The sequence below is a fragment of the Sus scrofa genome, chromosome 9, assembly GCF_000003025.6.
Source record: "Sus scrofa isolate TJ Tabasco breed Duroc chromosome 9, Sscrofa11.1, whole genome shotgun sequence".
Taxonomy (NCBI): Eukaryota; Metazoa; Chordata; class Mammalia; order Artiodactyla; family Suidae; genus Sus; species Sus scrofa.
Window position 1 is genome coordinate 44,640,382 of NC_010451.4, and position 26,313 is coordinate 44,666,694.

At 51.3% G+C, this 26,313-nt stretch overlaps 1 protein-coding gene across 3 annotated transcripts; it reads right to left on the reverse strand.

Moving 5' to 3' along the window:
* On the reverse strand, positions 8-25,482 carry BACE1 (beta-secretase 1). 3 transcript variants are annotated; one of them, XM_021102012.1, is made up of 9 exons: positions 11,206-11,471; positions 10,256-10,344; positions 8,685-8,901; positions 8,059-8,196; positions 6,958-7,092; positions 5,684-5,785; positions 5,176-5,325; positions 4,760-4,931; positions 8-4,112 (listed from the first exon to the last, which is right to left on the reverse strand). In XM_021102012.1, the coding sequence occupies exons 1-9, from the start codon at positions 11,233-11,235 to the stop codon at positions 3,871-3,873; spliced, it is 1,275 nt and encodes a 424-aa protein (XP_020957671.1). In that variant the 5' UTR covers positions 11,236-11,471; the 3' UTR covers positions 8-3,870.

A 26,313-nucleotide genomic window follows, 5' to 3' on the forward strand; every position in this document is an offset into this window, starting at 1 on the left:
CTGATAGTTTGGCTTTTCATTGAATATTTTACTGTGTTAACACTCATTATTTGTACATAGACATTAGGTTTACAGAATATTCTGTTTGACATCAGCAAAATTCACAGTCCAAGAATAACAACACAACCGGGTCCCATTTCCCCCCATGCCGCCCACAAACTTCTGGCCACCCTACTTCCTGGGTAGTCATCTCTTTAGAAACTAGCACAACCCACAGGTCTTTCCTGGGCCAAGCCATCCCTTTCCATCACCGACTTGGCTTCGGCTCAAGCTCTGACAGACCAACCTTGTGAAGTCCTCACCTCTGCCCCTTCACCTCTGACCTCCCAGTCCAGCTCTCCCCCTTTCCCCTAAGGTTAAGGCAGTTGGTTCACAACCAAGTTGTGTGGTGACCTTGGGTGAGTTCCAGGCAGGCACTGGGGTGGAGGAGATGTCTGTGCAAAATTACTTTCAGAGTGATCTTGGGATAGGTGTTTGAGTTTTTGAAGTAAGAACGCTGTGGGGGACATGTTTCGTGTCCTGGGAAAATGGAAACAAAAGCGATACAAAGAAGGGAGGTTGGAGTTCAAGTTTCTGAGTCATTTGTTCTGTGGATAGCTTTCTCGAACTAGACAGATCATTTTTCCATCTCTGCTTATTGAGCCCTTCCGGTTTCTAGGTTTATGCCTAGAAAAGCTTTGTTTCTCTTAGAGCTTTGAATCTTTTCCTGTCCTTTTATCTTTACTCCTAAAAGAAATGGCTTCAGCTCCCTTCTGTTGTAGAATGAAACACATAAAAATTAAGTGTTAATAGAAGAATTAGCTCCAAGGGAAGGATATGATTATATTACCAACAGGTGAATTTCTCCCATTCTGGGACCTGGAAATGCTTACTGGCACTAGCAGTACATTTCAGGGTAGCAAAGGCTTTCCTTTCTGATCCCAAAATCCTCTCCTCTCTGTTTTTGTTACTCTCTGCCTTCTTTGTCTTTCATCCTTACCTGTCAGCTCGTGCCCATACTCTTTATCTTCCTTGCCCAAGTTTATTGACTGGCATCAGTGTAAGAAGCTGGACTTCCTGGGATCTCCTTGGCATCTTGTAGGGTGATTAAATGGCCTGAGTCCTTCCCATTGTAGAGGTCAGAGGACCCACCTTCTTTGGTTAATGAAATATTAATGTCTCCAGTTTGGTAGCTGTCATGAACAGGGAATGCGGCAAAATGGAAGACCAGCTTTTTTGTTCTTTCCATTTGAGGGGGGATCCTTTTTTATCTTAAAATCTTAAGGTTTTATCTCCCCTCAATTTTCCGGCAGCCTCTGGGCCACGTGCAGTATTTGTCAGGATTCCATGGAAATTTAGAAATTAGAAATGGGCATAAAGAGTATTCCGTTTCTTTTCCACAGATCTTTGACACCAAAGGAGTAAAGAGGAAAAAGGAGGGAGCGGGACGCTTAACTGCTTCCTGGTGGAAGCCCCTGGAAAGCCAGCTATGGCAGGACAGTGGTGGAGGGTGTGCATGGGAGCTGGGCCTCGTCACTCTTTTCTCTTTCTTGTTCAGGATTCTTGTTCCAAAAGTGGCACTTGAGTTTTGGCCACCCTTGTTCTCCCTTTTCCCTCTGTCCACTGCCTGCACTACTAAAAGCTGTGCAGACCCATGGGGAAGGCCCTGATGCAGTGAGTAGAGATGGGACAGTCCTTTTTCTGGAGTAGAATTTAAAAATAGAAATGTATAATACATATTTTTACAAGCAAGAAGCTGTTGCGAAGATTTTTTTTTTTTACACTTTAGAGTTCATGGTTTCAGGGTAGAGAGGAAGAAACTGTAAAAAGAAAAATAAGTACAAATTTTCTCTTTTAAACTAAAAAATTAAGACAATGAGATTCACTAATGAAGGGGTTGGGTTTTATGCCCTGGAAAGAGCAGGGGGGAAAAGCCAGTTTTCCCCAACATGGGTCAAGATTATAAAGCAGAATGTGGCATTTTCAATTCATGGTAGCAATTCTGGAAGCGTATTTACACAGTAAGTTCCAAGCTGGAAGTGGACAGTCCCCAGTCTTCCTGTCAGTCTTTGTGGTTATGGGTGTTCCCAGTCAGCCAAAGCAGCACCAAGTGCAGTGGGAATGAAGAAGACTCGGATTTTAAAAAAAGTGACTCAGTATTCTTATTTTATTGGTTTATGGCTTGTGGGCAGCTGGCTAAGGCCAGGATCTCCAGAGGCCCCTCTTGTGTTTCCCTTTCCCTCTTCAGGTAATTCCACCCTCTGCAGTTCCCGTACCTGGAAGCAGTGTGTTGACTAGATAGGAATAGGATCCAGTGGAATAGTGAGAAAATTCAGCTCTTCCCACTAACACTGGTAGCACAGTCGACTGGGTTAGAACTGATAGGGAGGAAATGAACTTGGTCCCACTATCTAGCCCAAGAACCAGCCTGGGTACCCACGTACTGCTTGGAGTGGAGAGTAAAGAGCAAGATGGGGGCAAACGATGGCCTCTATCAAGGGGCTCTTGTGATGAAGGAAAGCAGGAAGCCCTGAGGCTGTCATCCTTTCTCCATGCAGCCTTGATACTAAAGGCCATGATGCTGGAGTCAGAGAGCCCTGGTATAATACTAGTGTCACTGCAGGTTGCTAAGCCAAATAAACGAGGCAGACCTTAAACAGGGTGCGAAGGCAGTGAATCTGCTCTGTATTATGTCAGAATCTTACTATTACTTCCATCTGAACAGGAAGTTATCCAGGCAGGGGTATAGAGCATCACCTCTATACCTGTTGAATGAATCTTCAGGATTCTGCTTTCAAGGATTAGATAGGAGAGATTTCCTATCTCTTCTTCTTAGCACCTCAGCTGCAAAGCTCCGGAGGAATAGCGCTTTGGGGAAGGGGTGAACACGTAACCAGGAAGACAAAGCACAGCCCTGTTAGGTTTGCTCTATGCCAGCTGCTTTCCCATAGGGCACCTGGGCTTCTGGGGCTGGGGATGTTTCAGGGCCACCTATCATGTGTAGAGTAGAGGGTTCACGTAGAGACAAGGAATTAGGTAAAAATTCATTTGTTAAATGGGAATTTTGATGGGCACTTTCCCTTTAAAAGAGATAAAAAGAGCTTTTTGGCTAAAGCCCTTCTTCTCATCACACTTTTGGTTGGGCTGCATCCACAGAAAAGAAGACATTGGGAAGCAACCCATCTTCTAAGATGGGGTTCTAGCTTGGAGATGGAGTCTAAAACTGGGACTGGCGAGCTGTCATGTTTCAGCCTTCCCTGGCTTTGATCCCAGCTGTTCCCTGTCTTTGCACCCCCTCTCCTTCTTGTCTAACCACCCCCATTTGTACAAATTATTTGTACAAATTATTTTTAAATTATTTTTTAATTCAAGAAGCAGTCTTTGCACCAATGTTAGGCTTGTCTATACAGTCCCTATGTCTCAAGCAAGGAGCAAACTGTGCATCCGTCCCTGCTGACCGTGGCCAGCAGGGAAACAAGATTGGCCCTTTCTCTGCCAACGTACTGCAGAGATGCACACTGGGTCACCTGGGTGTGATGCCACTCCTGGAACTAAGGAAAGAAGAATACTTTGGGTTGGAGAATCTAAAGGGATGGTGGGCAAAGGTTCAGGGCCGAAGTTTCAAGCAGCAGAATTTCCCAACTCAAGTTGGAGGTGACCAAGAGTATTCCCGCCACCAGAGCGCTTCTTCCCTCTCCTGTCTCCTACAGGTGCAGTCCCTGTAACCCACCTTGCCAGCTCTTCTTTTCTGTCAAGGCAGAGGCATTTGGTGGGTGGGTGAGGGTCTTGAGGTGCTCTGGCCACAAGTGCCATCTCTGTCTCCTACTTGTGACCAAAGTGAACCACCGGATGTGGTCCAGGGGAATCTCTCTTTTCTGCCCATAGACCTCCTCACTTCAGCAGGGAGATGTCGTCAGCAAAGTCATCGTGCTGATGGCGCAGGCAGCGGAGGCAGCGCCACTGGCACACCATGAGGCAGAGTGGCAGCATGAAGAGGGCGCAGATGGCAGCCATGACATAGGCTATGGTCATGAGGGTTGATTCATCTGTCTGTGGGATGTTGTAGCCACAGTCTTCCATGTCCGGGGTGACAAAAGGGCCTTCCACTGCTGCTGTCCTGAACTCATCGTGCACTGGAGAAAGGAAATGTGAACAGGCAGTGCTCACTGTCACAGAGCAGTTTGGATTACACACCAAAAAGAACACCCTGATAGGCCTTGAAACCAGCCCTTGAGGCTGTAGAATCTCCCTCCTTGGAGGTATTTAGGAGCGGGACAGAAAACCATTGCTAGCGGAGGCATGGCTCTCCTCTCAGGTCACTGGGAGCAACACCTCTTTCCTGTTTACTTGCCTAAATGATGCCTAAATGTCAGTCATTCTAAGTTGACCGGCCCACATATACCTAGTAAATTCACTTGCTGCTGTGGAAATTCAGTTGTAAGACCCTGCCAGTAGCATTCAAACTTGGCACACGGCCGCTGACAGGGTCCTAAAGGCTAGGCCTGCTGCCCCTGTATCTCGAGCTTCCCCAGGTGCTGAGGCAGCTCTTGCTGTTCTGGGTCTCCAGCAGAGGCTGCCAGTCCAGACTGGCGTCCCATGCCAGGTGATAGGAAAAAAGCACAAGTGCTGATACAAGGTTGTACACAGTATGCAGACCCTGGCTTGAGGCAGCTGTTACCCCATCAGTCCCTCCCAGACTGACAGGGGCCTGTGTACCCTAACTGCTGGACAGGAGGAATATGGATAGACGGGCCCCACCCCTCATCCCTGGCGCTCTTACCATGGCAGGCGCTGACCGCAAAGCCAATTCGTTTCCGGGCCCGATCAAAGACAACGTAGAAGCCTTCCATGATAACAGCTCCCATGACAGTGCCTGTGGATGACTGTGAGATGGCGAACTTGTAGCAGTCGTCTTGGGACGTGGCCACATCTTCTACTGGCCGCAGATATTGCTAAGGAAAAGCCATCTGAGAGTGAGAGAATGTCATCCTCCGTGCTGCGCCCCATCTCTGCCCTCAGGCTGCCCTTCCCTTGCTGCCCCTGAGCTCCGAGGGGTTGGTTTTTCTAAGAGCCCTTTACCACTGGACCCTCATCCCTTTTGTCTTCCAAGTTCTGGGAAGCCATACCTGCTCACCATCTCCCTGCATATACTCAGTTCTCCTCCTGGGATCCCACCGCTTGAGGCTGGGGACGTACCTGTGGAAGGATGGTGATGCGGAAGGACTGATTGGTGACTTCCCCCATTAGGTAGAGTGAGATGACTGGGAAAATGTTCCAAGGGGTGGTGCCTGCTTGCCAGCACACCAGCTGTTCCCCTAACCAGAAACCATCTGGGAACTTCTCCGTCTGTGTTGGTAAGAAAGGGATAACGATGAGGAAATAGCCTCTTTCACCATCTCGCCTCCCGCATTTTCAGATCACACTTACTAAGCCCTTTACTCACTTTTCCATGAAATATCCAAACTGGGGAAAGGTAAGCCAAAATGCAAAGATTAAAGGAGGAGAGGGGAGAGTAAGGCCAAAACTTTGGACCAGGGAATTGTGTGCTGAGCAAACGGAGGCCCATAGAAGAGAACCGTTTTTGAGAGATCTAAGTAGAGGAATCTGAGGGTAGGTATCTTGGCTGTTGTGGAGGAGTGTGACTGTCACAGACTTCCTGTGACACTGTGTCATCTCTTGTACCCCTGTCCTTAGTCCCACTGACCGAGGAGGCTGCCTTGATGGATTTGACGGCAGCTTCAAACACTTTCTTGGGCAAACGAAGGTTGGTGGTGCCACTGTCGACAATGCTCTTGTCGTAGTTGTACTAAAAGGGAGAGAAAGGCTTAGAATATCAAAAGGCTTCTTTTTGTTTCTGTTTTTGGTTTGTGGCATATGGAAGTTCCCAGGCTAGGGGTCGAACCTATACCACAGCTTACGGCAACGCCGGATCCTTAACCCACTGAACAAGGCCAGGAATCGAAACCACATCCTCACGATGCTAGTTGTGTGTGTAACCCACTGAGCCACAACGTTAATTCCCTCAAAAGCTTTTTTGATGTCAGGCTCTGGCCATGACTGGAGGGGTGAGTCTGCTCAAGGTCCTCCCTGGGTTGACATCCTGGCTTTGCCACTTCTTAGGTGGATCTCCTTGGGCAAGTTACTTAACATCTGTGCCTCAGTTTCTTCATATTTCAAATGAGGATAATAATAGTACCTACCTCAAAGAGTTATTATAATAATAAATTAATAAAATTGATTAAATTGATTAAATAAATTAATATATTTGAAGGGCTTAGAATGTGCCCTTGCACATAGGAAGCATTCTGTAAATGTTAACTCTTATTATCTTTGGGTGGTAGGCATTCTCCAAATCTTGAAAATAAAAATATCTCATGTAATGCTTTTACCTTTTCATAATACATTTTTATCTGTTCTAATTTAACATATGTTAAGAATCTAGGTAGGGAAGACCCAAATAGTTTAACTACCATTTATTGGGTACTGTGCTGGGATAAACACTTTATTCACTTTCTCTGCTTTTACCACAATCCTTGGAAAAGCTGTTTACTTCTGTTTTGCGGATGAGGAAACTGAAACACAACATAGTCACTTGCCTGAGGGCACATAGCTAGTCAATGGCAGAGCTGGAAACCCAGGCCTTTCAGAATCCAAAGCCAGGCTCTTCATCATGTCACAGTGCCTTGCAGACGACTTGCCCAAGGTCATAATGCAGGGCAGTGGTTGGAGTCCAGACGGGCTTTTTCCCTTACCAGACCTAAGCCTCACGGCCCCTGGGAAAGTGCCCCGCCAGTCCCTAGCCCTAAACCTCAGGTCCCGAAGTGGGACCATTAAGCTCCTGACTGATGCAGGCTCAGCCCCCAGCCCTTCTGCAGGTCCTGCACCTTTGCCTCATCCTCCCAGTCTCAGAGCTCAGGGTCTGGCCTCTCGCTCTGCTGCCTCCCCCTAACCTCTCCGGCTTCCCCTGGGTTTTATTACCTCCTTGCAGTCCATTTTCAGATCCTGTCCATTGATCTCCACCCGCACAATGATCACCTCATAATACCACTCCCGCCGGATGGGTGTGTACCAGAGGCTGCCCGTGTACAGCGAGTGGTCGATACCCCCGATGATCTAGAGGGAAAAAGAGACAGTACCCAGGTCCCGACACAGAAGGACACCAAGTCATCCAGAGGGCGAGCAGTAGGATCAGGGATTCCTGCGGTGGCAAGGCCCTCTGCAGATCCCCTTTCTCATCGTCCTGCTTCTAATCAAATCGTGTTCTTTTTTTGGTCCTTTTTTTTTTAGGGCTGCACCCGCAGCATATGGAAGGTCCCAAGCTAGGGGTTGAATAGGAGCTACAACCGCCGGCCTACACCACAGCCACAGCAACACCAGATCCGAGCCATGACCTACACTATAGCTCATGGCAGTGCTGCATCCTTAACCCACTGAACCAGGCCAGGGATCGAACCCACTTCCTCATGGATATTGGTCAGGTTCATCACCACTGAGCCACGACAGGAACTCCTCAAATCATGTTCTGAAGTGATCTTTCTTAAATGTGTTAAGGATGTGTTCAGGGGAAGAGGCTTTTCAAGATTTTAAATTAACTTGTTTCAGAATCACACAGCCCTTGATAAAGTAATTTAAACCTAAACTGGCACAATAAATGTTGAGTGAATGATAATTTGCTTCTATTATATGTTTTATTTTCGCTGCTTGTTGAAGATAGAGAACCATTCACCAGTTGTCCTACTTAATTAATAAATAGACTTTTAAACTCCTCGTATCTCTGCCTCCTGATCATCAGACTGAATAATCTTGATTTGAGAGGTCTTAACTTCATTTCCTTTGAAATTTTCTTAATCATCTGTCATCCTTTCCAAGGTTACCATCCATTGGCACCTCACATCCTTTCTGGAATAATGCAAAGAAGAAAAGGATGGAAAAAGAGTGGAGGTGGGGAACTCAAAAAAGCTTTCTCTTGATTCTCTTAGGGGAGCCCACAGCTTTGGGGGAGGCTGAGAGGGCGGGAGGCAGAGGGTCCTCTCTTCTCTGCCCCGTGCCAGGGCCTCCCCTTTCCTCCGACCTACTCACCATGCTCCCACCAACCGAGGCCAGCACTTCCGACTGGTTGAGGGGGAAGCCGGCGCCGCAGAGCTGCAGGGAGAAGAGGTTGGGCACGTGGGTCTGCTTTACCAGGGAATCAAAGAACGGCTCCAAGGAGTCGTCGGGCTGGGACAGAGAGAGACAAGGAGTGAGTCCTCGCACAGGAGGCCTTCATGAGAAGAGGAATGGAGGGCAAAGCAAGATGGGGGGGATGTTCCTCGGGAAAGACCATCTCGAGGTCCTGAGGTTTGGTGGGGGGAGGGATGGCAAGACACACTGGCAATGCAAACAGCAAAGATCTATAGGATCCCGATCCCTATACACTCAACCTGATTCAGAGTTACGGGGCCCTTCATTCTTAAAGATCTCAGAGTCAGTAGAAAACACAGCCTGGTCCTCTACCTATCACACTGTCTTTCGCCATAGTTCTGCCCTCTGTGGGGATGAAATTCAGACTGCCACCCACCCTATCCCCCTGTGAAGCATCCCTTTAAACTGATTTGTTTCCCTCCCTTCATCAGCTCCCTCCCCTCCTCTCTCCCAACTCCATCCCTGTGTAGCATGCAGAGTGCAACGTGCAGACAGTTTTCGGGGCCAGGCCTTGTTCTGCTCACCCTGGCGATCTCCGCGTAGGCCAGCCCCAGGATGCCCTCCCAGTTGGAGCCATTGATGAAGAACTTGTCTGACTCAGTGATGGCAGCAATGTTGGCCCGCACAGTGACGTTGGGGCCGTGGGGGATGCTCACCAGGTCGGTGCCCAGCTCCCCCTCCCACTTGCCCTGGGTGTAGGGCACATACACACCCTTCCGGAGGTCCCGGTATGTGCTGGACCTGTGGAGAGGAGGCAGAGATCTATGGCTACACAACCACAACTGGTGCAGGGATCCAGCATCGAACCCACTCCCGGATGCCTCATCGCACCTCACGGACATCTACACAAGATGCTGTCAGGCTGCTCAATAGAACATCCATAGATCTTTTACCCAGAGCAGGTCAGCTAACCTTGCAGGCAGATGCGGGGGGATATCCCTGGGGCTCGCTCTCCTGTGTCCATAGCTTGTATTCCTAGATCTAGATCTGGAGCTCAGGCCCTGGCAGAACAAGCCTAGGCTTTGTGTATTGTGCCTGCGGCTGCTGAGGGTACATCTAGGGAGCCTCTCCCCACCCCCCCCCCCCCGGCCTTATCACACTCTCAAAGAAAAGGAGCCATTGACTCTTTTGCTGCCTTGGGACTCAGTGGTACCATCTGAGTGGTAGAGGTGGGTGAATGTGGAACCTCTTTGGCAAGTTCTTCCAAAGAAGGGGTTTGCGCAAGCATCTCAGGGCAACTGAGATGTACTTGGATGAAACATGCTCATCAACATGTCTCTGCCGCCCGTGTTGAATCAGGCCATTGACCAGGGCTTGTGCGTGAGTGATGGGGACAGTGGCGGGACACAGACCAGGAGCTGGAATGGATTCCCTGACCCTAAGCAAGCCCTACTCCCTGACTGCTTTCTTTAGATGGGGAATTAATGGGGAAAGGGGAATAAGAAGAGCTAAGAGGATGGCTTTGGCGTCTGCCTTGAGGTCCTAGGGTGGGACGCCAGCCTCTACTCACAGGTTTTCACACACAAATAATGCTTCCATCCTCCCCGCCACCGGGTTAGCTAAGTCCAGCTGCTGCAACTCTGAGAGGCGCAGGGAGGCATCTCACTTTTGGTTGCTGACACTGGCCAGGCAGTGGGGCTGAGGAAGGCTCTCGCTTCCTTGGAATGTGTGAAGCCCCTGAGAATAGCGCCCGGACACTGCAGCCTGCTCAGCTCAGACTTAGGCAGTCGTGTCAGAAAGTGGAGAGCTGCTGAAGGGGTGCAGGATGGAGCCCCTGTGCACAGGAAGGAGACCCTGAGATCCCCCTGGGAGCTTGGGGCTGCTCTCCCTACCCCCAGCCCCGAAGCTCCCCCATCTCAGAAGAGAAGCATTTCTGGCTGCCTGTCAACTAGCCCTTCCTCACAGTTTACCACCTCGCCCCCCACCCTACCCTGGCCCAGCCCCTCCACTCCTCTCCCATCACTGTCGCCTTCTTTGCCCTTCCTCTTCCCGGGAGGAAGGAAGGCTGCGAGGACCTGGACCTTCTCCCTGCAGCCCCTCCCCTGCCTGACCCTTCTTGGCCTGGCTCCTCGGGTAGGGCTCTCCCAGCACTCACAGCTGCCTCTGGTAGTAGCGATGCAGGAAAGGGTGGGGGGCAGCCCCCACAGCAAAGTTACTGCTGCCTGTGTCCACCAGGATGTTGAGCTGTCGAAGAAAGGGGGGAGAAGGACGTTACGACAGGAGGCCTGGACTCACTCCCCTCACTGTCCCCTCCACCCCCACCCCGGCCCCCTGGTCTCCCTTTGGAGGATCCAGGATGAAGCTTCTGGACGCAGGACTAGACAGGCTGGCCTCTGCTAGTACCATGACTGCAGACAGAACATGGGGTCCTATGACCTCCTCAGCATGGCCTCAGAAACCCTGCATCTGCTCAGTCTTCTCTGCAGATTTGGAACCGTTTCTATGTCAGGAGAGCCTCATCACTCCTTGTGTGCGTGTCTCCATTGCTGTTTCTCTCTGCCGTCGGCTGCCTGTGCTCCCTCTGACGGGTCCAGTCCGGCTGCAGAGCTAAGTCCTTCCCTCTGGTTCTCTAGGAAGCACATCGCCGGCAGGCAGCCCGGCTCCAGCTCAGAGATGAGCTATTCTAGGAGCTGGCGCTGGCGAGGGGCACTGTGGGGACCAGGATGGCACGTTGGGGCCCACGTGTTCCTGACCCTGCCTGCCAGAATGTGGCTTCCCACTGTCTTGGAGGTGACACAGACCTCTGAGTCCCACTGTCAGAAAGAGTGGGAGCAGGCGCCCCATATGTGGTCCTGGTGAGACGCCAGCTCGGCAGGGCCCTGGTTTTGGCTCAGTGAAGACAGACAGGTGTGTCTCGCTGTGCCTCACTGAGCTGCCCGTCCTCCTTCTCTTCTGCCTTGTCCCCCTTCCTTCCGAGATGACCTGACCCCTCTGCAGTCAGTCCGGAGCCATTTTTGATGCCTCCTACCTCCTCACAGGCACAAAGGAAAGGCTCACAGTAATCCGGAAACCGAATCCTCTCTGGCCGACTTGCTGTGTCCTCACCTCAGCTTCTCCCGACCTGCATTTTTGCATCCCCTCTCCTCCGTGAGTGAAGTCAGCTGACCTCCGCTTTGGTGCAGGTTCTGACGTGTCACCTTGGGCAGGTCACTGTGCTTCTCTGGCTTTCTGTTTCCTCCTTCCTGCTCTGAGTGGTCCTCTGTGGCTTGGCTGACTGCACCTCCCCACACCGCCCCCCAGAGATGCCTCCCCACTGTGGCCCAGGCCTCTACCTCTGCCTCCTCCTGCCTTCCCAGCCCCCTGCTCCTGGCCGGCTTCCCATTTCCCTCCCTGGCCTCTGCCCCTACCTCTCCCCACCGTCCCTCTCCCTGGTCTCTTAGCAGCCACCAGCCCCAGATGCTGTGCTTGCAGAGAGAATCAATAGAGCTGGAGGCACAGCAGTTCAGATTTCAATCAACCAGGTTAATGATTAAAAAGCCTTCTTCACCCACCACCTCCCCAGGATCACCTCCCCCACCTGCCAGGACTCTGGTCCCAGCACCAGGGCTGGACTCGCATTTATAGGGATCCCTGCTGTCACTGGACCCCAAAGAAAGAGGGTCTCTTCCACAATGCTGGTGCCTGCGGCGATGCAGGGGGACGACCTGGAGTGTGTGCACCTGGCCAGCTCTAGGAAAATCCAACCCCCTTTGACGCTGGAATGGGCCTTTATCTGGGGGCTCTGGGTCTAGGCTCCTTCCTCTTATGCCTCTCTTTCCTGCGGGGGGAGGAGCCTTCTCTGCAGGCCACTCCCTCCCCTGCCCAAGGCCTTCACACTTGGTGCCCTTCCAGTCCCAGCCTCTCTCCTTACCTGAGGAAGGTCTCCTCGCTCCACCTCCAAGGGGCTCAAGCCCCGGAAGGAAGGGCCCCCTCCAATCCCGTCCCCCCCCCCACCCCCAAATCCCCAGGAATTCAGGCCACCACTTCTCTTTCTGTCTTTACAGAGAAAAAGGGAAACCAACATGAACAGTTACCATTTCCTCCTGTTTGCTTGCCCTCTGCACTGTGATCCTGCTTCTGAGAGGTGATTTTGATCCTGTCCTCCGAACAATTCCATCGAGAGCCCCCTGGGTGACTTTGGGCGGCCTCTCCCCTTCCCACTAAGGGTGGCCTGGGAGAGGAGTTTGTGTACAGCCAAACTTGGCAGATGCCCTTCCCTCTTACCTCATCCATCAAGGGCATCAGATGGACCCCCCCACCTGCAACCACCCCCCACCTCCCACAACCATCATTCTACAAGCCTGCGCTGTGACTGTCCTGCCACCCAGCGGTCCCTCCTGGCTCAGGAGGACTTCTGCCTGGGCTTGGGCACCAATTCCCTCCTCCTTCTCAGGTCCCCTGCCCTATTCATTATCCCTTTCCCTCTGGTAGATGCCACCCCACCCCATCCCCACCCCCAAATCTGGAGTCTTCCTATTGGCATTTACAAATGCTTGTCTCTTCATTAAAAAAAAAGAAAAAAAAAGTTCTTTAATCTCACATCCGCCTCCAGCTACCCTCTCTCTCCTCTCCCTTCACAACCAAAGTTCTCAGCCAAGCTGTCTTCACTTCTTCACCTCCTACTCATTCCTCAACCCATCCTAAAACTGAGTTTCGTCTCCATCCCTCCCTCCACTCTAAAACAGCCCTTACTACAGTTACCGATGATTTCATGTCACCAAATACAAAAGACAAATGTCATATCCTCATCTTATTTCTCTAGAGCATTCAACGCTGCTGACCCCGCCCTCCTGGGAACACTCTTCCCTGTCATCCAATCTGAGGTTTCCACCCACCTCTCCGATCACATCTTCTGTTTACTCTGCAGGCTCACTTCTCCAGGCTCGGCTTTGGCCCTCTTCCTCTCCCGCTCTACTCTCTCCCTGAGCCATCTCATCCACGGCACTGGCTGCAATTATCCCCTATGTCCTGATGACCCCTGAGCTTATAGCTCTAGCCCCTTGCTCGCCTTTGAACTGCCTCAAAGACACTTCAAATTCAAGAAGTCCACAGCTGACCTTACCTGGTCCTGCCCATCTGTGTTTCCTGATATGTTGCCTATGTTAGTCACCTCCATCTGTTTCAGAAGTCAGCAACTTTGGAGGCATCTCAACACCTTCCTGTTCTTTACATCTCTATCCAAGGCATCCGTGAGTCCTGTCCAATTAACCCTTTTTTTTTGGTCTTTTTAGGGCCGCACCTGCGGCATATGGACGTTCCCAGGCTAGGGGTCCAATTGGAGCTGTAGCTGCCAGCCAACACCACAGCGATGCCAGATCTGAGCCGTGTCTGCAACCTACACCACAGCTCACAGCAACGCCGGATCCTTAACCCACTGAGCGAGGCCAGGGATTGAACCCGCATCCTCATGGATGCTGGTTGGGTTGGTTAACCACTGAGCCATGACAGGAACTCCCAATTAACCATCTTAAAAGCCTCTGAATGTGTTCACTTCTTACCATCTTCTTTGCCACACCTGGCCAAATTATCATCATTTCATCCCATTATCACAATAGCTTCTCTACTGGTCTTGGCACACCCATGCTTGACCTCTCTAAATGTTTCTGCACTGTGGCTAGAATGGTGTTTTCAGAGTGCAGATGTGACTTTGTTACCCGCTTGTGGCAATGGCCTCCCTTTGCTATGATAATAACGACTTAAAGATTTTAACATTTCCTGTAGGGCCCTTCATGATGTAGCCCTGCCTACACACCCAGCCTAGTTTATCCAGCTTAGCCCTCTGCCCACCAGCCACACAGCCTCATTTCAGGCCCTCCAAGCAGCTATGGTCTCTCCCCCAAAGGCGAGGGTCACTTACTCGGCCTGGACCATCCTCCTTGCCACTTGCAGTTTTGTCTACTCACCTATCATCCTTCAGTCTGAGTTCAAAAGGGACTTCCTAAGGGAAAAAGACCAGGTCATATTCTCTTATTAAAATGTTTCCTTGGGACTTGTTCCTCTAATGTCACACTGAATCTCAACTCCTCTTCTATATAATTAAAAACAAAACAGAGGGAGTTCCCATGGTGGCTCACTGGAAATGAATCTGACTAGCAACCACGAGGACACAGGTTCGATCCCTGGCCTCGCTCAGTGGGTTAAGGATCTGGTGTTGCTGTGCATTGTGGTGTAGGTCGCAGAGGCAGCTTGAATCCTGCATTGCTGTGGCTGTGGTGTAGGCAGGCAGCTGCAGCTCTGATTAGAATCCAGGCCTGGAAGCTTCCATATGCCATGGGTTTGGCCTTCAAAAGACAAAACAAACAAACACACAAACCCATTGTGTCCCTAGTGGGTAATGCAGTGCCTGGCAATAAGTATTTCTTGAATTAATGAATGGTTAAAGGCAAGAAAAGGGGAAGGAGCTAATCTACCCCTTTTTGGGGGTGAGGGAGGAATCTCTCAGTGGTCCCCAAACTGTGGGTTGTAGGTGTGGCTCTAGCTCAAACCTGCCTTCCTCTCACCAGGCCCCTGTCTTACTTCTCTCTCATCCCAGGGGACCAGGCCAACTCAGAAGTCTTGGTAGCACCTGCCTTTAGGTGCCCAGGGGGCTGCAGCGTGGGGTCAGGGCTAGGTCAGTGCCAATCACTTAACAAACAAATGCTCCTCTGGGGGCTTCTTGGGAAATGCTAACAAGCCCCACAGGGAAGGGCGCACCTGCCCCTTTCACTCTGCAGGCAAGGCTCCCCTGCACTTTCAGCCAGAGATCTTGGGTGATGAGGTAGGTGTGGAGCTGGTGAGGAAGTTCAGGGCAAGCTCTTCATTCCCCAGTCCCACCTGTCTTGAGCCCAGCTCTCACTAGCAGATGGAAGTAGCTCAGATTCTTCCGGATAAAAAGAGCCTTCAGGAGTCATCAGTCCATTAGCTCTTTCAATTCTGGAAGATCTCTGGTTCTTAGGATCCACAACCTTTCTTGGCAGCCTAAGCCAGGGTCTCACCACTTCTGCACACCTCTGGGAGGGAGCTTTAATTCCAATTCTTCCCATGAAAGAGAAGCCTGTTTTCTTCTGTAAGTGCCCCAGAGTTTATGAGGAAAGAGCCCTTACGCTCTCATATCACAAGCCTTTTAGCTGAAGCTGAGACATAGGGGCCTTTCTCCCATATTAAAGAGGAGGAAACTGAGACCAAGTGTGGAGAAGAACTTGACCTTTCTTATACATAAGCCACAAAGCGAGGACAAGGGTCTCTTGGTTCTGACCAACCCCCAAGTCTCTCTTTCCTCTCCTTGACCTTCCCAGGTCTCCTGTTTGGAAAGGAAATACATGGTAGCTTGTTGCATGAATGAAGCACACCTCCCCGAACCCAAGGCCCTTGTGGGATTCCCTCCACACCGACTCTGGGCTTGGTCAAGGGGACATCAGCCAAAGGAGGAAAGCAGAGACTTGGTAAGTGATTGTGCAGCGGGGGCACTGGGCTCATGGAACGTGGGCCCAAGATTGTATGTAAGGAGGCTGTGTTGCCTTCTTGAGGATGAAAGACTTAAGGAAAGAGAGGTGCAACAGCCCAGCTTAGTCTAGCCCCCCGATGACCCACCAGCTGCACGTAGCCACATGTGGACCCAGGTAAGACTTGCAGAATCCACAGAATCCTGAGACATACAGTGGCTCTTGTTTCCAGCTGCCCAGTTTTGGAGTAGCTTCATACCATGCACCCAATAACTGATACACAACTATCTCAATTAAATCTGGAGATCCTTGACTTTGGGGGCACCTAACCTCCCATAGGTCGACTCCAAACACCCACCTCTTGTCACTTTCCCCCTCTCTTACCATGCTTCTCATCAAGTGTCTCTGCAGCACAGTGATCTCTGCAGGTGCTCTTTCCTTTGTCTGAGACATTCTCTCCCTGTTTTGTCTAACTTCTTTTTATTTATTATTATTATTATTTTTTGGTCTTTTTTAGGGCCACACCCAAGGCATATGGAAGTTCCCAAGCTAGGGGTCGTAACGGAGTTATAGCTGCCGGCCTACGCCACAGTCACAGCGATGTGGGATCTGAACCTCATCTGCGACCTACACCACAGTCCATGGCAATGGTGGATCTTTAATCCACTGAGTGACGCTAGGGATCGAACCCTCATCCTTGTGGATACTAGTCGGGTTTGTAACTGCTGAGCCACAATGGGAACTCCCTTTTGTCTAACTTCTGTTCAACTTCAAGTCACAGTTGAAACACCCTTTCTCCCAAAGCTCTCACCCTGATGCTCCAGCTAAGATGAGGGGCCCCCTCTTGCAGTTCCTCGAGAACACCTGCTGCTTTGGTGACCACTCACTCGACTTGAAATCATTTATCCAAAGCTGTTCCACACACTACAAGTTCCACAAGGGTAGGGAGTAAGTTTCTGTGCTTCTTCTTCTCTCACCCAGCCCTCAGTGGGTGCTCCTTAACAGTTTTTTTTTTTTTTTTCTTTTAAACTGACAATAATTGCCTCATTTGCTGCAGGTCCCGTAACTCTACAGGCTCTTGCCATTAAATCTCAGCCCCAGGGTCCTTGCAGGGGTGATTTTCAATCCGGCGCTGCGCCTGGTGACAGTGACGCCCACCACGCCCACTGAATAGCCGCCCAGGTTCTTAGAGCAGTGGGAGTGACTTCAGGACCCGCTGGTCCTGGAACCTTCTGAATCATCTGCTTCCCTGAGTGGACATTCCCAGACCTGAGCCTGCCGCAGGTGAAGAAAAGGGAGCAAAGGACACGAGGATCCTCAGCTCAGCAGCAGGGGTGGCTGAGGGCCAGTGGAGCTCACAGCTCCTGCCTCCAACTGAGTCTGGCAATTGGGGCCCATCCAGGCTCCTCCCGTCTTGACCAAATCAGCTACCTCGATGGACATACTCCTTCCCAGATATAGCCTCTGCTTCCACTTTGCTCTCCAGCCTGAAGCTGGCAATACTTGGGAGCAAGCCGTCTCCCTGGTGCCACTTAACCCACCTTGGGCTATTTTTTTTTAAGGAATCCCAAGGTGGCTGGGTCACCTCAAACCTTATCTAGCATACCCTTCCCCCTTTTTAGAGAGGATGCTCCATTTCCCCCTCCTCAAACCCAGTTCCACTAATGTTTATTGGTGCTTCCTATTCATGTGATGATGGATACATGTCTGTTCTCTCTCTCTCTCTCTTTTTTTTTTTTTTTTTTGTTGCACCTGTGGCATGTGGAATTTCTTGGACCAGGGATGGAACTCTTGCCACAGCAGCCACCTGGGCCACTGCAGATAACGCCAGATCCTTAATCTGCTGTGCTACAAGGGAACTCCATGTGTTTGTTCTTAAAGAACACATCTAAGACAATGGTTTGTAAGGTTTTTTTTTCTTTCTTTTTACAGCTACACCTGCGGCATATGGAGGTTCCCAGCCTAGGGGTTGAATTGGAGGTACAGCTGCCAGCCTACATCGCAGCCACAGCAATGCTCCTTAGCCCACTGAGAGAGACCAGGGATTGAACCTGCATCTCCACGGACACTATATTGGGTTCTTAACCCACTGAGCCACAATGGTAACTCCTTTAAGCTTTTTTTTTTTTTTTTTTTTTTTTAAAGCGGCAGAACCCTTTTCCAATATCATGCAGGATCCCCATGTACTAGAGAGAAAAAAGCAGAGATGTTCTGCTTGAATGTGAGGTTTTACTTCCTCTGTCTCCATCCTCTCCCCAGAGTGACTTTTCAGGTGTCTCTTTAGCACCTTCAGCCTCCATGGAACCCACCTGGGAAACCCTGCACTAACCCTATCGCAGCCACTGCTACTTGCTTTTCATTGTCAGACAGCAAGTCCTTCCTGTTGTCTAACCTCGTCCCACCCACAGGTTTCAGGGCTGTGATGGTTGCTGAGTCTGTCCTCAGGTGAGAATAAGCCCACTTTCCCCCGTGGCGCCCGGTCATGTTCAGCACATAGGTCTGTTGGCTTGGGCCCTTGGGAGATGCAGGGTTCACTCCTCATGCTGTTTGGTGAACACTCCACAGGTGCTGGAGTCCAACAACTAGGGGGGGTTCACCAACCCCGAGAGGCCGGTCAAGGGGACATCCAGCCTGGATACAGTGGGGCTACAGTGGCCAACAGACAGGGTAGCCACAGGGCCCATCTTCCCAGGGGAAGCCCAGGGCAGCTCTAGGACCAGGAAAGCAGACTGTTTCAGAACTGCCCACTGCCCAGGCCCCCAGGCGAGACGGCTCCCAGCAGATAGACAAGTTGGTCGTCAGGTAGGAGGCCTTTCTAGAGACATGTTTCTCTTGGATTTTCAACCAAAGTGTTCCGCTTAGCTCTTTACTAGAACTAGCCTAGAAGGGGTCCAGACCGTCTGCCTCAGTGAGAGGACACAGTCTTTCCACAGAGCCTCCCATGCCCCGCTCAACTCTTTCTTTCCTGGCTGGGAGAGGTGGAGGAAGAGAAAGCAGTGAAAGGACAGCCTGGGAAATGGGAGTTCCCATTGTGGCTCAGTGGGTTAAAAACCCAGCTAGTATCCATGAGGATGCAGATTCAATCCCTGGCCTGGTTCAGTGGGTCAAGGATCCAGTGTTGCTGTGAGCTGAGGCGTAGTTTGCCAATGTGGCCTGGATCACGAGTTGCGGTGGCTGTGGCATAGCCTGCCAGCTGTAGCTCCGATTAGACCCCTAGCCCGGGAAACTTTCTTATGCCTCCGGTGCAGCCATAAAAAGAAAAAAAGGAAAACAAACAGATAAAAATTCAGCCTGGGAGTCCCAGCAAAAACCTATGTGCAACCAAAGCCCAACCCCAGAGAAATGGGATCCTGCCAGCTTTGTCTAATGTAGAGGGTGGCTCTTTAAGTTCAATGGTCTTTGACCTTTTAATACCAGAACTCAATCAATCAATCAAACAAAAAAAACCCAGAATTCTACTGCAAGTCAACAAAAGTTGACCTCTTCTGGGAGGGCTGGGAGATTTAGGAGCAGGTGGGTCAGGGGAGGGGCTGGCGATGAGAAGGTGGAAGGTACAGAGTCTTAACTTTCTCCTAACCTCTCCCCCACCCTTGGGGTCCCTTTACAGAACCCCATGGATCGAAGTATGAAGCCCAACCTAGGGAAGGGGGTCAGGAAAACCACTTGGCGTCATCATGGGTTTTGAGATCTCGAATCCTGAGTTTTCTACTTCTCTGAGCATTTTCTTTTGTTCCCTTGATCCCTAGTCTAAGACCCAATGTTTCTTTCCTCACCGTTTTCCTCTTCTCTCTCCATTCTCTCAAAGCACAAGTCCAACTTGGCTTCCACAACCACCTCTCTGCAGGTGACTCCTGGCTCTACCTGCCCACTCCCAGCTTCTCTCCTGGTTTCCAGATCCCCATTCTCAGCTGGCTGCTGAATACATCCACAAGAACTGCCCCCTGGGCATCTCAAGGTCAACCAACATAATCCCAGAATGCTGGAAAAAACCAAGTGTTTGGGCTTGGAATCCAAAGACCTGGATTTGAACCCCAGCTCTGTTCTTCCCTGGTTGAGTAACCTAATCTCTCTGAGCCTCAGTTTCCCCCTCCCCCAAATGGACATGCTAGTACCTTGCCTTTGTAATTAACATGGAATACAAAACACGGAGTTTTGGTAAACCACTGTTACGCTTGAAAACTTGTTCCTCTTGCTGTGTACCCTGATGCAAACACAGTCAGAGAGGCTAAAAGGAGGGGGACCTCTTCTCTTCCCTCTCCCCCACCGGAGGCGGGGAGCACCTGCTTGCACTGACAGGTCCATGCTGGCTCTCTGAGGACCCCCAGCTCCTTTATATCTCCTTCCAGGCCCTTGTGTCCTAATAGAGATCCTCGTCTCAGACTCTAGACCATCCAAGTTATCCTCCACCCTGGAGTGGTTTTCCTCAAACCAAAATTACACTAGACCATGTCTCTGCTGCCTTCAGCATGAAACCCCACCCCCTCTCAGCCTCACAGCCTCCCCATCACAACTTCCAGCTTCTTACAGAGCTCATGTCTCCCTCTATGAAGTTTCTCTCCCCAACTACTCTCCAAATAGCAAAGCTTTCTCATCTTTCTAGGCCATATTCAAATGCTACCTTTCCCAGCAAGCTTTTCCTAACACCCTGTCAGGAGTAGCTGCTTCTTTCTTTATACTCTCAAGACTGTGTTCTATTTGTGCCAAATGCATTTGGTCCTGTAGGATATGTGGGCATTTACATGTCTGTGTCTCACACCAAATCATGAGCTCTCCGAGGGCCAAGACTCTGATATTATTTTTCTCTTTTGCACACAGTAGGTGCGCCGCAAATATTTGGTAAACTGAAGATTGACCGTCACCTGATATTAATGCTAGGAATTAAATCATTAGGCTGTGTTTGGATGGTGATGCTCGTACAGTTACAACAAGATGACACCCTTTCATTCAAGTGAAGAGAGTGAAAATGCTTCTTCCAAGAGCTTCAGTTCTGCACTGACAATGGCCCATCAACATTTCTATCTAGATGCCTCACACTTCATTTATTCATCCGCACCACACTTTTTAGGCGCGTGTTCTGAGCCTGGCGCGGTCATGGATATTAGCTAAAGACCAATAAGTAAGACACTGCAAAATAATTAATTAATTTAAAAAGACATTGTCCTCAAGAGCTTGGTGTTTCATGAGGGAAACAAACACAAAATCAGGGACATGTTCTGCTCAGGGTAGTGAGGGAGACGTGACTAGGGAGGTGTCAGGAGAATGGGAGCGGGATCTTGGATAAACTCTCTTTTCTCCCAAAGACACACAAATAGATGCTATGGCAGAGCAGGGAGGTCAAAGGCGAGACAGGGTCACCCTGGCCAACTGGCCAATTACTTAACCTCTCAGTCCCCTTATTTTCTGCTAGAACTTTCGAATGGTAAGACCTTTGTATATACTGCAGGAATTACTGTAAAGAACAAACTAATCTATACATAATATATTTTAAAACTTTTATAAACTGTAGCCATAAATAAAGTATATATTTGTACCTCTGTACCGCTAAACCATGCCCTTCTGCCAACTCTGTCACAAATGATCTTGTCAGCTTCTACATCATTTCAAGATCAGAATCTTGAAATCATCTTTGACACCTTCCTCCCCTCCTTCAAACCAGTGTCACCAAGTCTGGTCCACCTTCCTTGTACTGTTCCTTGCATCCCGGTTTTCCCTCCCTTTTTCAACAAATCACAACGTCCTTGTTATAGTGCTCCAGGCCTGGCTGTTTGTGACAGAACCTCCCGCTGCCCGCATCTCTCAGTTCCATTCTAAAATTCAGATGTCTCTTCCCTAAAGATTGCTTTTTTTTTTTTTTTTTTTTTTTGGTCTTTTTGCCATTTCTTGGGCCTCTCCCTCGGCATATGGAGTTTCCCAGGCTAGGGGTCTAATTGGAGCTGTAGCTGCCAGCCTACGCCAGAGCCACAGCAATGCGGGAGCCGAGCCATGTCTGCAGCCTACACCACAGCTCACGGCAACGCCGGATCCTTAACCCACTGAGCAAGGCCAGGGATTGAACCTGCAACCTCATGGTTCCTAGTCGGATTTGTTAACCACTGTGCCACGACAGGAACTTCAAGATTGCTTTCTCTATGACATTCCTCTGCATGAATAAATTCAATTTCCCCCTTATTTCTGCAGACCAAAGTCCAAACCTTAGAGTTGACAGTGAAAGGCTTCTGGCCATCTGGCGCTATCTTTTTACCCAAACCTGTAACATTAACTGGCCTGGGTTTCTCACTGTCTCCTGAACAAGCATGAGTAAGGCCAAACACACCTAACTCGCTCTCTCATACACCATGTCCTCACTTGGTCTCAGGGGATGGGGTGGGGAGGAAAGGACAGACCAGTGACATGCAATCACAGTTGGATGGGACCTTTCTCCCCTGGGACTGGCCTCGCCCCTCCTATCCATCTTCCAGCACATCTCCAGGAAGCCTTCCTTGATTTCACCTCCTTTAGGACACCTATGCAATCACTTACTGTACTCTAGAGGAGTGCTTCTCCAACTTGAGATGCTGACCTAGGAGGTGTGGGGATAGGGTGGGGGTGGCGCCAGAGAGTTTATATTTCTTTTTTCTTTTTTTGGTTGCGCCTGCGGTCTGCAGAAGTTCCCAGGCCAGAGATTGGACCCTCGCCACAGTAGTGACAACACTGGATCCTTAACTGCTGGACCATCAGGAAATTCCAGATAATTTACATTTCTAACTGGCTCTGATGACAAGGGTCTGGGGACCTCACTTTGAGTACCACTGCCATAGATTACCTTGTATAAGGACTCCTACTTTCACTTCCATCTAAGCTCTTCAGGGCAGAAGACATTGCTCCCTGTCTCTTTGTGGATCAGTCCCCCCAAACCCAGCAATTGATTGCCTGGCATATAGAAAGAGCCCCCCAAGTTTCACTGTTACATTCAGGGTACTTCCACGTTCTCATCTGGTGCTTACCACAACCCCACTGGGTCAGGAGAAAGGACATCCTTTCTGCAGATGGCTGGGGGCGGCATCAAAGTCACCATAGCGTGCAAACTGGCTGGCCTTGGCTCGCTTCTGAGCCATCTACAGCCACAGTGGCTCTAACTGCAGTCTCCCTGGCTTCTTGGGTTCATGCTGAACTTAACTTTCCCCTTCCCCTAGGAAGGAGCTTCTTGGGTTCATGCTGAACTTAACTTTCCCCTTCTCCTAGGAAGGAGCTAAATTTACTGGGCAATTCCTTCTGTCAATTTCTGTCCTGGAGGATATGCGCATTATCTCAAGGGTCCCCCATGGACATGTTTATGTGTAAAACACGGAGGCTCAGGACACCCAAGTTCTTCTATTTCCTTGAAGGGCACAGCAGGGGCAGAAGTGGCCAGACAAGTTAGGAGAAAGTAACTTCCATTTCCTGGAGGTCAAGTATGTGTCTGGTTGCCTGTTCCAGGCACTTTCGCCTACATCATTTCAGTTAATCCTCACGATAACCTTGCTAAGGAGATCTTATTTCACCCATTTTAAAGCCATGGCAATCGCCTCAGAGGGGTGGTATAATTTTCCCAGAGCCACACAGCTGGGAAAAGGAAAAGGTGTGGGTTATGGAGCTGGAATTTCTACTCTGTCTGATCCCAAAGCCCTTGTTGGTCCCATAGCCCAGTCCTGTGTCCATGTCACAGGGTCTATGCATGCTTCGCAGGGCACATCTCTAGCAGAAAGGGGAGGGGGATCCAGGTCCCCACAGCCTCCTACTCCCTGACAACAGCTGGCATCCTGTTGGCTCAGCCTGCTAGAGGCCTGGATTCCGGCTCTGTCCCACAGGTTCAAGACTGTTTATAATGCACAGACAAGAGGAGGGGCAAGGGGGGGAGACACAGCCTTGGATTGGCCAGGAGGAGGGAGGTAGGCCTGGGTAGCAGGGACCTAGGAATGCCTGCTTCCGTCAGGAAATTGGGAGGCAGGGGTTTGCATTTCTCCCAGATCCAGTGTAAGCGCAGTTTAAAAGACCAGGGAAGTGTGGTCGTTCCCTCTGCCCAGAAACACACTCCCACCTTCACAGACCCTCCCAAGGACAAGCCTCCCGGACACAGACCTGGGGGGTGGGGGGGGGTGGCTCCGAGATGTGCAGGATCAGAGTCAAGGTGACACCAGCACACACCCGTGCCCAGCTCACCCACGGAGGAATCAAACGCTCACAGAGGTCAGTCATAGCACCCCATGGAGGGCTGCTCATGGGCACACTCCTACCCGGCCAGAGGCGCAGAGGGTGCAGCCTCCAGCAGCCACCTTGGCGGTAGCTTGGAGCACTGTCAGGAAGGATGGGGGGAGCCGGCAGGCAGTGTTATCGCCATCACTGCTACCCCCCCACCCCCCAGCACCTATCAGCTCACGGAAGGAGTCTCTTGCTTAGAAGGGGGCTCTGGTCCTCTGCTCTATTCGCTGTATGACCTGTCCTTTACCCCAGGCTCGGTTCAGTCCCCTTGGGCCAGGGCTCTGGGAGGCATCAGGTGGGGGAAGGGCTGGAGTGCTGGATGCAAAGAAAGGGGGAGGAGGAAGGAGGAAGGAGGGGCTGGGGAAGGCAAGAGTCGGCCCAGGGCTTCTGGGCTAGAGTGGAGGTCATGAGCAACAGAAACCTCACTTCGCTGTCCTGTGGCAGCCCGGTCAGAGGGGGGAAAAGGGGCTGATCCAACTCGTGCCAGGATTCCCTGGTCCTCAAGACGCTGGGAACCATGGTTAGAACCCCAGATGCTAGGACTGGCTGACAGATCCCGAGCGGTGGGGTTGGGAGAGCCAGTTGGCCTGGGCTGCCACCTGTTCACAGCGCCCCTGTGGTTGGGACTCTTCCCCAGATCAGGCTCCCAACCCTGACGTGTTTCTCTAGCCCCAAATCCTTCAGGAAGGGTGGGTGTGTAAGGCTGGGAATGCAGGGAGGGAGGCAAGGGCTCTGAGGGGAAGGGAAATGGGAGAGGGGTGCAGGGGCTGACGCTGAGGCTGACTGCTGCCAACGTGATTCCAGAGGACAGGTTTGGAAGAGGGTCCCTCCAGCCCGCACCGTGCAGCCCATTTTAGCAGGAGCCAGCATGCTGCATCCCCAGCCAGTCTCCCCACGGCTCCTGCAGGAGGGAGGTGGGACTGGCCCGGTGACCTTACCGTCTGTGGGGGGCTGCCCACGGTCATCTCCACGTAGTAGCCCTGACCGGACTTGCCCCTCAGGTTGTCCACCATCTCCACAAAGTTGCCCTTCCGGCTGGACTCCTCAGGCTCCTCGTCAGTCTCCCGGGGCAGCCTTAGCCCCAGGGGTGCCCCCCCAAGGCCGCTTCGCAGGGGTAGCCGGATGCCAGGCTGGGGGCTGTGGGCAGGCAGCACCCCGGAGCCCATCCATAGCAGGAGCCAGGGCAGCGCTTGGGCCATGGTAGGCCCTGGCATTGGGGCGCCCTGGGCTCCCTGCGGCCCCGTGTCCGTCCCTAGGGTCTGTCCCAAACTCTGGGTGCTGGAGGTGGCTTCTCAGGGAAATGAGCTGTGAGGCATCAGGGCTCCAGAGCCTCCAGGCCCCTTCACCAGCCCCGGTCCAGGCGGTGGGTGGCAGGCAGGAGAGATCCACAGAGAGAGAGAAGGGGAGGAGACGGATCCGAGCCCGGCTACATCTGGCCGGCGGTCCAGCCTCAGCAGAGGTCTGGGAGAGGACGGTCCGGGCCCCCCGGGGGGCTGGGAGGGGCGGGCATGGCAGGTCGGAGGCTGTTTTCCTGGTCCACTTGGTGAGGCGGCAGCAGGGGAAGAGGCAGGGGCTCCGGTCTCCTACGGTGGTGGTGGTGGTGGCGTTTGCTGGTCAGGCCACCATAATCCCGCTCCCAGCTTCCAGGCAGGCTGGGGAGGCGGAAAGACTTGTGGCGGCGGCTGTCAAAGCCAAAGGGTTTTTGCTTTTCCCTGGGATCACTGGGAAGTGTAGTCTTCCCATGGCGGGCAGCCCGGCTTCCGGGGTTGGCGAGGGGTCTGGGATGCCCTCTGCCGAGATGGAGTCCACCCTGCAGGACCCTGGCAGAAAAGGTTTCCAGGGCCCTGGCAGGGTGGGAAGGACCATGGGGATGGCGTGGTGGCTGTCCTCTCTTGCTCTGTCTTTCGCTCGGCATTTCTGGAGCACCCACTGTATGCCAGGCACACTGCCAAGCCCTGGGGCCACAAAGAGAAATAAAATGCACGTGCGCTGTACCAAATGATAAGGCAATGAGTAGGGATTTGGGATTTGGGGGACATCTGGGGATCTGGGAAGACTCACTGGGAGGAGGTGGTATTTAATTTGAACCTTAAAGAATGGCTGGAATTTCTAAGAGCAGAGACTTGGGAAGCAAGAGTAAGGGGGGATGGAAGGGCATTCTAGGCAGCCAGCTGAATAAGTGAGAGCCAAAGGAGAAAGTACAGGGGGCAGTCTCTGAGCCTGCAATCTGCAGTCAGGTGAGAGCCGGTTGGGGGTCCTCTCAGCTGAATCTTTTTGTGTCTTTGGTGCTCTACCTGGCCTCACCTCCACCCCACGTGCTGTGAACCGCAGACCCTCCTGGTTTCTGTGCTGTCTGTGAACTGAGGGTAAGTGGCTGTTGTCAGCTTGAAAGTGTTATCACTCACTGCAAGAAGCATCTTGGATGTTAATTGGTAAAGCTTAAAAAGCTGTAGAGCTAAAATAGCTTAAAGGAGAAAAGCCATGTGACTCTATCAACATATAATTTATCAAGTGTGGAAAGCTGTTACAATTCTGT